Genomic DNA, 14,706 nt, shown 5'->3' with positions numbered 1-14,706 from the left:
TTGCAGCCACGACCTTCACCCAAGACGATTTTTTTCTTTTGTTGGTCACACACACATGAAGTACCACAGACTACATTTTCTGTTTTTTTCTACTTCTCTTACAAGTACTGTGCATACTGAATAAGACACCCGGAACCTACATGAACAAAGGATGTGACTTCCCAGACAGTGCAGTGGGTCGGTTAAGTTGTGTGACACGTATCTTTTGACTTGTGTTTGTTTGGCACCGTGGGTGAGGTAGTGGTCTGGATCGCTGCATGTGAAAAGCTACTTAAACCATCAAAAGCTTGTCTCAGATTGACTGACTGCTAGCAAGTCATGTTGCCATCTTGTATCTTAAAGGTTGAATTACTTTGGAAGCAACTGGCTGGCTGCATTCAACGAATGTGGCCCCCGGGCCATAGTTTGCCCACCCGTGGCCTAAGGGGTAGTTATGAAGCCTGGCAACACATTGGTCAGAAAAATGCAGACAGGAAAATTAATCTTTTGTTTCCTTATTCACTTGTATCAATTTCTTTTATAAAAACTTATCACAAAATATTGACATTTTAGGGTATAACAGTATAAGGGCCGCACGATGGTCTAGTGGTTAGCATGTTGGCCACACAATCACAGTCTGGAGATCAGAAGACCTGCGTTCGAATATCCTTTCCTCCCACATTCCAAAAAACATGCATGTTAGGTTAATTGGCGACTCTAAACTGTCCATAGGTATGAACGGTTGTTTGCCAGCGATTAGCTGGCGACCAGTCCAGGGTGTACCCCGCCTGTCGCCCGAAGTCAGCTGGGATAGGCTCCAGCATACCCCCGCGACCCTCATGAGAAGCGGTATAGAAAATGGATGGATGGTAAAACAGTATACATTTATAGTATTTGTTGCTTTTAATCAAGTATTTTATAGTTTTGCCAAAATACATCATAAATAATTTGGGGCAATTTATTTTACAAAAAATGATGACTAAATATTTAAACTGTAGGATAAAAGTACTTTATCATAAGCCCAATGTCTTGTTTTTAATCAACTAAATAAACACCAAAATAAAATAATTGTCTATGTGGCAGTTATGAAGTCTGCCTAGCAACACATGGGCTGTTACCTTTTCATTTGTATTTGGTACATAATTGTGTAATAACAACAACTGGAACACAATATCAGCAGATATTTATTGATGCTCCTATAATAATATTTCTATATTTAAACAAAGCATTTTGTATTGTCGCCAAAGTGGTGACTGTCGGATATAAAATAAAGTAAAATATTCATAAGGTGCAAAAAATAAAATAAAATACAATGCAAAGCTTAGCTACAAATAGCATTTTCACATTTGTTGACATTACTGATGGAAAAGTGCGCAAAATAGCGCCAATTCTTTTTTATTACAAGCTTAGACAACACAATGAGAAGAACAAAAGAGGTTTAGAATTGTCAAATTGGCGACAGCTGTCCTGGCTGCTCAGTACAACACGGCTACATCGGTAATAAACAACTAACGGAGTGTATGAAAAGTCTCATCATGTGATGTTATTGCGATAATAAACTGACAAACTGGAAATTGACGTTACCATGACAAAAGTGTGTCTGTCAAACACGGTTACGTTGAAAATATGTATATTTATTGAAATCTAGAAAAGTGGAATGTAACATGAAAACTCAGCTAGGTTTTTTTTTTTTACAGTACACCCGTTTTTGACCGAACCAAACATGCCCCTGACCTCAAACATTATGCAAATTAGCGACAGTCAGTCCAGGCTAGTTCAGTTCAAAATAAAGTCAGAGACAAAAAAAAAAAAACAAACAAACAAACAAAAAAAAAAAACCCTAAAAAAATCGTAATATAAATTTAGTTGGTAGCTGCTGGTGTTTGACTGAACCAATCCTGTCTCTTGACCCAAAAACTTAATGACAATTAGCCATGGTTGTTCCAGGCTTGCAAAATTGAAAATAAGCCGCTGATAAAAAAAAAACCAAACAAACCCCAAAATGATTGGAAGTCATAAAGTATGTTAAGACATTTAGGCTTTAAGGCTAAACTAAAACTGACCCTTTTTGGCGTAACCAAAATTACCCCAGCCCCTGAAATGTATAATTATTGCTCAGTAAAATACAGCTAAGTTAAAATTAAGAAAAAAAAAAAAAAAAAAGCTCTAAATGTAAATTAGTCAGTAGCCGCCGGTTTTTCACAGAACCAAACACACCCGCAGAACCCGAAACCCATGCAAATTATTTCTCAGTAAAATATGGCTAAGTCAAAAATAAGCTGCTGATAAACAAGTGATAAAAGATTGGAACGTACATTTAGATGGTAACCACCCGTTTTTGACAAGTGCACCCCCAGAACCAAAAAACCCATGCAAATTATTGCTCAGTAAAATATGGCTAAGTCTAAAATAAGTTACCAATTTAAAAAAAAATTTGATCGAAATGTAAATGGCTGTTTTTTTGCGTGTTTGTCACTTTAGTGTGACAAACGCAAAGATCATCAAACATATTTAAATATTCGTCAAGGACAACACAACTGAACACAAAATGCAGTTTTTAAATGAAACTTATCATTATTAAGGGAGAAAAATCACCCAAACCTACATGGTCCTGTGTGAAAAAGTGATTGCCCCCTAAAGCTAATAACTGGTTGGGCCCCCCTTAGCAGCAACAACTGCAATCAAGCGTTTGTGATAACTTGCAATGAGTCTCTTACAGCGCTGGGGAGGAATGTTGGCCCACTCATCTTTGCAGAATTGTTGTCATTCAGCCACATTGGAGGGTTTTCCAGCATGAAGCGCCTTTTTAAGGTCATGCCACAGCATCTCAATAGGATTCAGGTCAGGACTTTGACTAGGCCACTCCAAAGTCTTCATTTTGTTTTTCTTCAGCCATTCAGAGGTGGACTTGCTGGTGTGTTTTGGATCATTGTCCTGCTGCAGAACCCAAGTTGGTCTCAGCTTGAGGTCACAAACAGATTTGCCGGACATTCTCCTTCAGGATTTTTTGAAGCAGCAAAACAACCCCAGACCATCACAATACCACCACCACATTTTATGATATTCTTTTCTGAAATGCGGCATTAATTTTATGCCAGATGCAATGGGTCCCACACCTTCCAAAAAGTTCAACTTTTGCCTTGTCACAAACCACAGACTATTTTCCCAAAGGTCTTGGGGATCATCAAGGGCTATGTCCACACTACAGGTCAATTCCGATTTTTTTGCCCACATGTGACCTGTATTTGATTTTTTCATGTCTATGTGACCAGCACAATACCGATTTTTTCAAATGCGCCTCAGGCCTCATTCGTATGTGGATGTAAATCCGATATGTATGCGATGTGGCTGCAGTATGAACGGTCAGGTCGCATAAGTCCGACCTGACCGTCATCGAAAGGCATGTACTGTATGGGCGTGTTTACAGAGACTTCAAAAGGTACTTGGATAAAGGTACTCACCAATGTAGGCAAAAGTTCTTCTCATCTAAAAATTATTATTATTATTTTTTTTAAAGGTGTTAGGGAAGCAGCTCTCGTCAATGTCTCACCACTCTTGCCTCAGACATCCACCCGCACGCTCCTTGGAACAGATGTGGCAGCAAGTTGTCTACGAACTGCCATATCCAAAATTCTTGCCTTCTTTCTTCTTAATCTCTTACACGGAATCATTTGGTTGTGGAAAATATTGACTCCCGTTGCACTAAATCCATGAAATTGCCACAAACGCTTTAAGGAGAGCATGCTAGTAATGTGAGGATCGATACTGAAATATCAATACTTCTGATACCAGCTCTTTTAAAGTCGATTTAAAATACTGTACACTACTTTTTAAAATTTACCAGACACATTAGGTGAATTTGTACATAGTATCGGATTGGTATCGCCGATACCAGCCTGTATTGTACCCAGTATCAGATCGGAAATGAAATCAATGGTATCTCACACCAAACTAATGCATGTGAAATGCATGTGATGTTGGGATTTCACGCATGCACGTCACTTTTCAGGTGCTTTGTGTTCACATTAACAAGTCCCATTTGTTTGGTAATGTGAACGACCACATATAGAAATCGTATTTAAACAAAAATTCTGAATTGGGCATCATACTCTGCAGTGTGAACGTAGCCTAGATGTTTTCTGGCAAAGTTGAGACGAGCCTTAATGTTCTTTTTGTTCAGCAGTGGTTTTGGTCTTGGATCTCTGCCAATGCGGGCTGTTTTTGCACGGTGTCTTTTTTTTTTGTGGAGTCATGAACACAGACCTTAACTGGGGCAAGTGAGGCCTGCAGTTCTTTGGATGTTGTTGTGGGGTCTTTTGTGACCTCTTGGATGAGTCGGCGCTGCACTCTTGGGGTCAGTTTGGTTGACCGGCCACTCCTGGGAAGGTTCACCACTCTTCCATTTTTTCACCATTTGTGGATAATGGCTCTCACTGTGGTTTGCTAGAGTCCCAAAGCTTTAGAAATTGCTTTATAACCTTTTCCACCCTGATAGATCCCAATTAATCTCTGTTAAGTTATGTTTTAACAGGGAGAGGACAACCACTTTTTCAGTTTCATTAAAAATTTTCATTTTAAAACTGCATTTTGTGTTCAGTTGTGTTGTCAGTGACTAATATTTAAATTTGTTTGATGATCTGAAACATGTAAGTGTGACAAATCAGGAAGGGTGCAAACATTTTTTCACCCCACTACAGGTAAAATAAAGATTGGAATGTAAATTTCGTGTGTAGTAGCCCGTTTTTGATGGAACCAAATGCACCCCCAGATCCCAAAACATAGGCTAATTAATGCTACCCACAATTACAGCTCAGTCGAAAATACGTCAGCAATGAAAATGAAAAAAGTAACGTAAATTCAGTCGAATAGTTTTTAAAGTAAGCGGCCCGACCCCAAAACTTCCGAAGTAAGAGGCCGGTAAATTGGACGAAACTAAAACCCTTTTTCTTTTCTTACAGAGTGTTTCTGTTATTTTAAGAGCCATTTTTAGAATAAAAGCAAAAGCTAAAAGTTAAGACATGTGGCAAAACCACAAAAAAAGCACTTTGCTGAATAAATGTAAAGAAATTCAATATATATACTTTAAATATATATCAACATAAATAACAGGAAAGCTAGTCTTGTTTTTTACTTTACAAATAAATATTTGAATCTGCTGACTGGAGTGAAAGAAAAAAGCATGCTCAACAGTATAAAAGTGTTTTTTTGTGGTTAATACAAACAACCATTCTAAATAAATATATACACAATTTCAACATAAGAAAAAGAAAAAATGTTGTGAAGGAATTTTATGTTCCACTCTTCTGTTCCCATTCCTGGAAAACAAAGAAAAACAGAGTTAAAGTTGTAATTTCTGTCATACTTTTGACAAACTCTTGTCAAAATTTCCCCAGTAGCGATAGCCCAAACTTTGCACAATTACACCAGTTCTTAATTATGGAAGAAAGAAATAATGGTATCCACAGTACATACACGTTCATGAGGGGTAAGCCCTCACCACTTTGCGCTTTAAATTTTGCGGCTTCACTCTATCAAGGTTTTTCATAAATATATTAATTCATAAATCATACTGTTTTGTAGCTGAATACAGCCTATTATTAGTCACAAAATATGCATATTTAAGAAAAATGTGACATTTTTTTGCCTAAATTAAGCATTTTGAAAAATAAAAATGGTTAAATGAAGTAAAATACAAATATAAGCCATTCAGAAGATAGATTGAAAGACGTTGTAAAGATATGTAGTATTCCACACTAGTCACTAGGTGTCCCGTAATGTTGTAGTTGTAGTAGTGTTACTGTATGTTGGTGAGACACACAAGCATCAGACTTAATTGCCAGAACAGGAGTGCTCACACTTTTTAGCCTGCGAGCTACTTTGAAAATGACCAAGTCCCAAAGATCTACCTACTACAATCAATATAGAAAGTATATATATTTACTATATTTATTTTAAAAATACATGAGTAGGTATTTATGTACGTTACACATGTATATCAGGAGTGCACGCACTTTCTCAGCATGCAAGTACAAGTCAAAATGATCTACCTCTTTCTATAAAACATATACAAAATGCAACCAGTAAACTCTGAAATTCTATTGTAAAAATTAATGATTAGTATTTCACATTTTCAAAGTTTACAGGTAATCAAAGTAGTTGCTATCATAATTCACTTCAATATGGAAATAAAGATAGTTACACATAATTCCTAAATAGTTGCGTACATAACCTGAGTACTGCTAATATGTCAGTCAAATTAGCTATGTAACGTTCATTAGGGCACACAGTTCATGTGTTACATCCCGTTAGCATTTGCTATCAAACATTACCGATATACAAGAATTTAAAATGATGATGCAAAAGTCAATGCAGCCGAAGTCAAGGCAACATATTGAAAAGGTTTCACCAATGGGCACATTTTTAATTTCATCATGAAATAATAGTTTAAGAAGCGAATGTGTAGAAAACACTGATTTCTGTAGTAGAGTTCATGACGCCAAGCAAAGCCAGTAAACAATACACTTTTTTTCTTCGTAACTAGCCGCTACAAGTGAACAGATAACTTGTGTTATAGATATAGACATCTTACCGCTGAGTTAGTTCATCCATAATCACAATAACAAAGATGAAAGTTGCATCTTCATGTGTAGCTTGAAATGCTGCTGGGGAGCAAGCGCGAATCAGGAGGGGAGCTTAATGTCAGCTGACTGATGTCATATGACAACGACAAAGTGACGTTTATGCGATCTACCCAAACTACCTTGGCGATCTACCGGTAGCTCGCAATCGACGTAATGGCCACCCCTGTGCCAAAACAACAGGGTTTTAAGCAGGGTTGCATTATCTCAGAACAGGCACAATAATCCCTAACACCGGCTACTGTTGCGGCCTATTATTTCCCCCCCACTCAGCTCCTCTTGCATTGGAGCACATTAAGTGCAACAAGTATTATTTATGCCTCAAATGGCTAATTTTCTCTTATTATGTCTACTATATTGGGGCTATGGATTAATTTACAGTATTTTGAACATGCATACTGTTTACATTGAATGCTTCATGTTACAATTCACAATTCCACAGGTCTGAAAAGGAGTAGGAAGAAGCACAGCTTATTCAATCCTACCCTCTCCGTATCACATCAATTGCTAATACATATGTCCACTTCCTGTATGACGTAAAGGAAGGTGTAATTTAATTTTTGAGGCAATTAATAAACAACCTCAAGCTTTATCGTCTCTAATTTGAAGGAAAAATAAATTCCAACAATCAGGAAGGGCAGAGTAGTTGTGCAAAATGGGAGTGGGCTAATTCAGGTAGGGAGTGTGTCCAAATATGACCCCTAAAATTTGTCAAACCATAAAGCCTCTTGTAGCCAAAATAGCCCACTTTCTGATTCTTTTAGAGAGTGTATCGTTGAGACTTTTTCGTCCAACTTGTCATGGCAGACATGTCTGCCGAATTTTATGTCGACTGGTGAAACTAATTCAGATTTGGGAGGAAACTACACATGAAACTTTAGCACCATTCTCTGCCCACGCTGTTTGGTGACGGCTAAAAAGCTTTGCAATTAATGTGTCTGGTGTAAGTGGGTAAAGTTTGGCTGTAATGGGGCAAATTCCTTTGGAAGACTTTGTCAAAGTATAACTCCTGCAAGTCCATATCTGGACAACAATAACTTACTAATAAGCTTTTTAGCCTAGCATCTATAGGACTTCTGACCTTAGCTTTCCTCAGGACGTGACCTCGGACTGGCGACGCCTTCTGGATGCCCAGCGGTTGGCGTCGGAGCAGTGTTGCGCTATTAATTGGCAAGCACATCTCGGTGTCGCTGGTGTCGCAACTGGAGAAGGGCGACGACTCCTGTGCCCGCCGTGATGTAGCTGGTGACTAAAAATGTTTTAGTAAGTATGTGGTGTAAATAAGTAAGACAGCCAGTAAATAAAAAGCTACGTGCTAACCTGGACTGCAGAGGATCCTGTTTTTGGTTCTATGGTAAGGCCCAGGGTGACTCCGCCGCTCAGGGCCTTCTTCAGGCTGCCTTTGACCTCTGTGAGCTCCAGCTCCAGGTTGACTCGCTCTTCCTCCTTCTGTTTGCACTCCAACTCCACCTTCTTGAGGCGTTCCGTCAAGTTGGCCTGCGATCGTTTGCCTAACGGCAAAAAAGACAAATTGGTTATACAGCGGAACCTCGGTTCCGGTTATTTTCCGGTTAGCGTACAATATGGCGCACATCTTGTCGTGTTAATACACTACGTGAGTGCAACTGTGTTAATACATGGAAACGGGAAGCGGAAGTCAGCTCCGTCACTCGTCTATGATGTCATTAGCACCCGTAGTATGACAAACAGAATTGCTCCAGGAGAAAGTATGCGAGAAGTAGAATTTGTCACATTTTTAGGGGTGGTGTTGGACAGTGCTCTGTCTTTTAACAAGCACATTTCTAAAGTTTCTAAAACTGTGACTTTCAATGTAGCTCAGTTGAGATTAATTTGCCATCAAATGTGTAGAGATGCAGCCAAGGTCTACATGCATTCCATGATTTTTTTTTTTCTCATTTTAAATACTGCTTAACAACTTGAGCTCATTTACTATAGGTAATACAGCTATACAACCACTTTCAAGTGCTCATGACACCAAAACACGTTAATCTTGTGATTTCCGCCAGGAAAAATAACACTGAAAGGTATATTTCCTGTGTTAGACGTGTGCACGAATGTTGAAATATTTATTAGGGATGTTCTAATCGATCGCCCACCAATCAGTATTGAACGTTTTCTGCGAATAATCACGTGATCGGTAAATGCCCTTCGATGCCTGTAGCTATCCCTGCGTAGTAGTGTAGCGTCTTGCCCTAACTAACGTCCTCCGCCCAATTTCCTGGGATATATATCCCCAATTTCTTATGGTTCCAACGTGGTGCCCACCAACGTGGTGGCCGCGGGTACCAGGGATCTCCCCACGCCCTTGAGGCGCCTGCAAGCCTGCTTTTTGTTCAGGTTTTCAGTTCATGTGTGAACACTAGAAAGAAATGCATTCTGAAATACAAAATGTATTCACTTTCTTTGGATTGAAATAAGTTGTGAAAATAATTGTTTATTAAAATGTTTTTTATTTATAAAGTTACACTTAATGTATGTGATCAGTATCGGCAGCATAACAACCTGATCGGAGCATCCCTAGTAATTACCTATGTCTTGGCCTCCCGGCAGTTAGGGGACAGTGGAATTGTTCCAACTTTTCCCCCTTGTACAGCACCCCTGGCCAATAGCACTTATCATAGATAAATTGAAAAATGTATAATTCATCTAGGAGTGAGCGATATATTGATATTTACAAGCACATGATCAAAAACAAACATATCGTTCATAGCGATATAGACTGTTTTCTTGTATCTTGACACTGATCTCTCAACTCTTCGCTCTGCTGTGTGTCAGCACTCTGAGCGGGGCTCCTACGTCGCCGCCCTCCGTGCGTAAAGGAGGTGGAGAGAAAAGGGTCGGAGCAGAAGCTCTTTGTGTCAAATCTAGCTACTATTTCTGCCGTCGTTGGGAGTTTTTTCTGGTATTTGGGAACTTAAAAGCGAAAGTACGTATTGTTGTGCAGTTTGTGTTTTGTCACTGAGCAGCAGCAGGTTTTCCTGCTACATCCACCCCGCCCCCAAAGCAGTCACAAGCCGTCCGTGCAGTCATCAGCTCCCTCGAGGCGCGATGCCACGGGGGTGGACCTCGCCCTGTTTTACAGAGCGGGATCTAAGACGTAAATGTTTCTTAATCTTCATGAAATGACTAGTCATTACACTCAAGCCTCACTCGGACTCGATAATTTACCTGTCAGTGTGTCAAAACGTGTGATGGAAGAAGGATGTGTGATAAACAAGTAGTCCTAACTACAAGATAAAAGAAAAAAAATCCTCTTAAAACAGGGTACTTTATTTCTTATTTTGTTCTTTTGCTCTTTTGGTATGAAGATTTGAGCATGACTAAAGGTTTGTTATAAAGAAGATTGAATATGTTTTACTTTTTCTGTATTTACTTCTTACAGAGAATGGACTTCTAGTTTAGTTGTTTTTTTTTTATTTGAATGAAACAACTTATAGTTGACTTTGACTTTGTCTAAACTCACTCAGTGGGAAAAAATATTGGAATATATATCGCATATCAAAATTCGACATACATATATCGGGATACGAGTTTTGGTCCATATCGCCCAGCCCTAAATTAATCCATGTGACATCAGCAGATTTCACTCATGGATGACCGGTATGGGAATTGGCAGCATAAAACCCTGATCGGAGCATCCCTAATATTTATTTATTTTTTTTTTAACAGTTTTTGTCACTTCTTCCAGGACTGAAGTGACGTTTACACCAAAAGTTCCCAACAGGAAGCTGCCGTCTACCCCAATGTTCCCCCATTGTTATGGTCCAGTTCTGGTTGAATTTCTGTTTGTTACATATTTTGTTGTGTTGAAGGCTTTTGCTGGAACACTCGAGGAGACAGTAAGCTTGTTAACATTTCCTAAAGACACCATTCACCTCGTCAGATGACTGGCAAACTTTGTGGGACAAATGTTTCAATACTGCCCCGTAGATCTCTGTGGGGATTCTACACTGTGCCTCCTTCTACCATCATAACAGAGAGGTTAATTACATTACAAAACTTAACGTAATTAATGAAATAAATTCGTTACTGCTGTTAACGTGTTATTTTTTTGACAAATATATTGGACTTTTGTTGATCTGATCTTTGTGATGATAATCTGTTAGTGTGTGCTGCTATGTTCATCTGTCTTTTACATTTTGTACATGGGTAATTTTCAATATGATTTTAATATAATTTTATTATATGGAGTACAATCACTGATTGTATTTTTAACTTGCTGTCATTTTGCCTGATAGCTTGTAGCTATCTCTGTTCGGTTCAAAGCTCAAACCCTCTGGTTCCTGGACAACCTGCTGCCCTCCCCGAGTCACTGGCGCCCAAAATGCAACATCATGCTGCTGCTGTTTACCTGACATCCCCTCAAGAGCACCGCGCAGGTCCTTCCTCTCCTGCTTGAGACTGGTCAGATGGTTCCGGATCTCGTGTTTCTTTTTCATCAGCTCGTTCTCTTTGGCCTGCAGCCGCTTGGCATCCGCCTCCACGCGTTTTTTGCCATATTTAACCTGCTCCGCACCTGGAATACAAGTGAAAACACCGGATGAGCCGACCAAAAAAGGCAATCATTACTGCCACGCACTGCCCACACACTGTGATGAAAAGTCGCGGTTTTCATAATTTAACTTTGACAGTAGTGGTTCCCAAACTTTTCACAGCCACGTACCCCTTCAGACATTTGACTTGAAGCCATTACCCCCTGATCCTGCACACTTAAAAAACAAAAACCTTTTTTAAACCTTCATCAACTAGAAATATTGAACATGATTAATTTTATTGTAGGTTTTATAAGTAATTCTGTTTCCATAATTGCTATTTTGCATGGTCAAAATTTTTGCATGAGCGCAAAAAAAGTACCGCAATTTCCGGTGTATAAGCCGCTGCTTTTTTCTTAAAACTTTGAAACCTGTGGTTTACACAGCCGCGCGGCTAATTTATGGCTAAATTCTAATCGTGACATCTCCTTTGCTTCAGAACTACTATTAATGGTTTAAATGCCGTGCTGCTCACGAGTCAGTGGGGAAAGGGTAGCTCTTTCTTTGGCTGGAGCCAGTCACAAGCTATCAGTGCACTCACTATCAAGCTTGTCAAGCCACTGGAAATCGCAAGGTCATTACAGTCTGACTCACGGTGTCATCTTACAAAGAACACAAAACTCATCACACAGCAAACTTAATGCTCAAAAAATATTCCTGAGAAATATACAAACATGTACCTATACAAGTTACAAAATGGGAAAAACCCCCAACTCTTTTAAAGTTTTCCCATAATCTATTGTGTCTGAGTAAAGCGTTCATTGGTGCCTGCCAGGGTGCTGCAATTATGTTAGCCTCCCTCTGGTGGACAGAGGCAGCATTGCAGCGCCATCCATCCATCCATTTTATATGCCGCTTGTCCTCCAAGGAAATGCTTTGCTCAGACGCAACGCATCATGGGAAAAAAAATCAAATATATATTTTTTATTCAAAACTCATATTGGTACACATTTGTATATTTCTTATGTATACCTTTTGTGTTTCAAGATGCTGTGTGATCGCTATAATGTTCTTTGTAAGATGACACCGTGAGAGAGAGACTGTTTTGAGTAATGGCCACCTGCATTTTCCAATGGGCGGACAAGCTTGTGAGTTTTTTCATAGCTCATTATTGGCTCCTTTCAAATACCGTAAAGCACCGTCTATAAACAGCACTTTTTTTCCACTGGTAAGAAGCAAAAAATCGGGGTGCGGTTTATACACAATGACAGGTCTGTGACCAGACGCAGAAATTGACGAGAAGCCCATTTTATAATAGTCGTCTGTGGGTCAGACAGTTGCTTTGACTTTAGCGCCCTCTGCTGTACAGTTGCTGAAAATGCTTGTGTATGCAAAAAAACTTATCTGACGGCTGTCTGTATTTTCACACAGTGAAAAGATCTCTATATACACTGAAGCTAACCTAAGCTTCCAATGTAAAATACAATACAACGTTGGAGTTTATTCAAATTCACACTGAAGCAATGCAATAAAATAATAATAGAGAAAAAGAGAAGCAGTGAAAGATAAGATATCAAAACATCTCTGAAAATAGCAAATTTCTTTATTTTTATTTTTTATTATTATTATTAATGTGTGCTTAGCCATAATATTAAAAATGTAGATGCCGAAGTTCAGATTTCTTCTTTATTCTTCTTTTTGAAATTGCTTAGTACCTTTACGCACGTTGATTTGAGATGAAAGAGTTGGCAAGCATTTATGAACTGAACATTTTTTTCCCCCGCCATGAGCCTGAAAATGGGGGTGCGGTTAATACACGGGTGCGGTTTATAAATGGTGCTTTACGGTAAAGAGCTGCCTGGTCCTCACAGACTCGTGCGTGCCACCGTTTTATGACATGGACATGTGCAGCTTATAGTCTGGTGCGGCTTATATACTGTATGGACAAGTCTGTTTTTTCCTATAAATGTATTGGGTGCAGCTTATACACCAGTGCGGCTAAAACACCGTAATTTACTGTATTTGTCCTAACTTCTGTGTGTTTTATTTCAGCCAGATGTTGGGATCCTTCCGTTTGAATGGGTTGAACTTTGAAGCTTTACTTTTCTCCACTTGCAGTGACTATGATTCAACTCTGCATATTGTTCTGATACCAAATTGAAAGGCAAAGTTTAACAAACATGATAAAGCAGTATTGAAAGTTTAAAAAATATATACTGTATATAAAACCAGCGATTAAAGGTGGTAATCCCCACTCTCTCATCCTGACACACATTCAATGACAAGGTTTTGACAGTGCTGTGACACCAATATAAATTAAATGTTTAAGATTAAACACTCTTAATGCACAACATAATCATCAAACTTGCTTATGTGTTAATATAACTCACACAGAGCAATGAACAACTTCACGCTCAGTCTCCTTCCTTCTTTCTGCTCTGACTGCACTCTGCACTGAGAGCCGTTCCGACGCAGTCGTAATTGTGAGCCAATAGTTTTTCATTTTTATTCACGTATGACAATTTGCATACCCACTTTGGGAACCTAGTGTCTCGTATATGTGAGTCAAATTCTGCGACAATTTGACAAATCGTTTGTTTTTAAAGCGTCCCAAGACCCTTGAGCTTCAAAACAAAACGGCCAACTTGGCTTGTTTTCATGCACGGGTAATATAAAACACACACTCCTGATTAAAAATTTTAAGACCAGTTGAAAAATTGCAAGTATTTACATTTTGCACTGGTGGATCTTAAAGAGGTTCTCAGTAGAGCTTCAAAATGCAAAAGGAAGAAATAGGAGTGAGACAAAAACCTATTTTGAGTAAACAATTTATTGCAAACAAGCATTAAAGTGAAACAGGCTGTTCATCAGTTGATCTAGGAATTAAGACCACAGCCTTTAAATGCCAAAATCTTGGCAAACATGTGGATTGAATATCATTTTCTGTCAGGTTATGGAACAAAAAAGTCAAGTGCTAGACCCAAAAAAATTCCACCATTCCAAAAAAAATGTTTTTGTCCACCTCAAAAAAGCTGAATATACAGTAACATAATTTTAAAGTCAGGTCTTTGTAGGAATTTCAAAGGCAGCCACTTGATGGCAGTATTGGCTTACTCTCTCTCTTGCCCTCTCCCTCTGCAACCAGCTGTTCATGCTTTGACTGATGATAAAGATGTTTTCAGTAATAGTAAGGTGGAGTCATGTTTCATTGCCTATTTACTTTTGCTTTTAAAGTGGTTGTCCTCCTGCACCAAAAGCGCATACACATGAAAAATAACCTCATGATACAATGACAAAATCACGGTGAACATTAATGATCATAAATATGGTTTTACTTGAACGATTTTCACCATTTAAAGACTCATATGCAGTTTGACGTCTGCACTTTGACAGTGTCTGTGGCGCCGGTCAGACTGCAGATACGAGTTTGTAAACTTGTGATTACATATTTATTTATTTAAATATGTGTATTATATTTTCTAGTTGTTCAATGCAAATATTTAATAAAAACATTGATAGATTTAATAAGCAATATGTTGATTATTAAATAATTAAACAGCTTTTTCAATATAAGATTTAATTAATTTATTTATTTT

General features: G+C 38.6%; 1 protein-coding gene across 7 annotated transcripts in view; it reads right to left on the bottom strand.

Moving 5' to 3' along the window:
• Nucleotides 1–1,145: 1,145 nt before the first annotated feature.
• afap1 (actin filament associated protein 1) overlaps nucleotides 1,146–14,706 on the bottom strand; it is a 60,584-nt gene continuing 47,023 nt past the window's right edge. For all 7 annotated transcript variants that reach the window (XM_054753299.1, XM_054753298.1, XM_054753302.1 and 4 more), the window contains 4 exons: nucleotides 10,990–11,154; nucleotides 7,938–8,128; nucleotides 7,699–7,866; nucleotides 1,146–5,294 (listed from right to left, as the gene is read on the bottom strand). In XM_054753299.1, the coding sequence (XP_054609274.1) occupies nucleotides 5,268–5,294; nucleotides 7,699–7,866; nucleotides 7,938–8,128; nucleotides 10,990–11,154 (551 nt within the window). In that variant the 3' untranslated portion in view covers nucleotides 1,146–5,267. The remainder of the gene's footprint in view (nucleotides 5,295–7,698; nucleotides 7,867–7,937; nucleotides 8,129–10,989; nucleotides 11,155–14,706) is intronic.

The sequence above is a fragment of the Dunckerocampus dactyliophorus genome, chromosome 15, assembly GCF_027744805.1.
Source record: "Dunckerocampus dactyliophorus isolate RoL2022-P2 chromosome 15, RoL_Ddac_1.1, whole genome shotgun sequence".
Classification (NCBI taxonomy): domain Eukaryota; kingdom Metazoa; phylum Chordata; class Actinopteri; order Syngnathiformes; family Syngnathidae; genus Dunckerocampus; species Dunckerocampus dactyliophorus.
The sequence above is the reverse complement of the archived record's forward strand: the minus strand, read 5'-3'. Positions and strand labels throughout refer to the sequence as shown.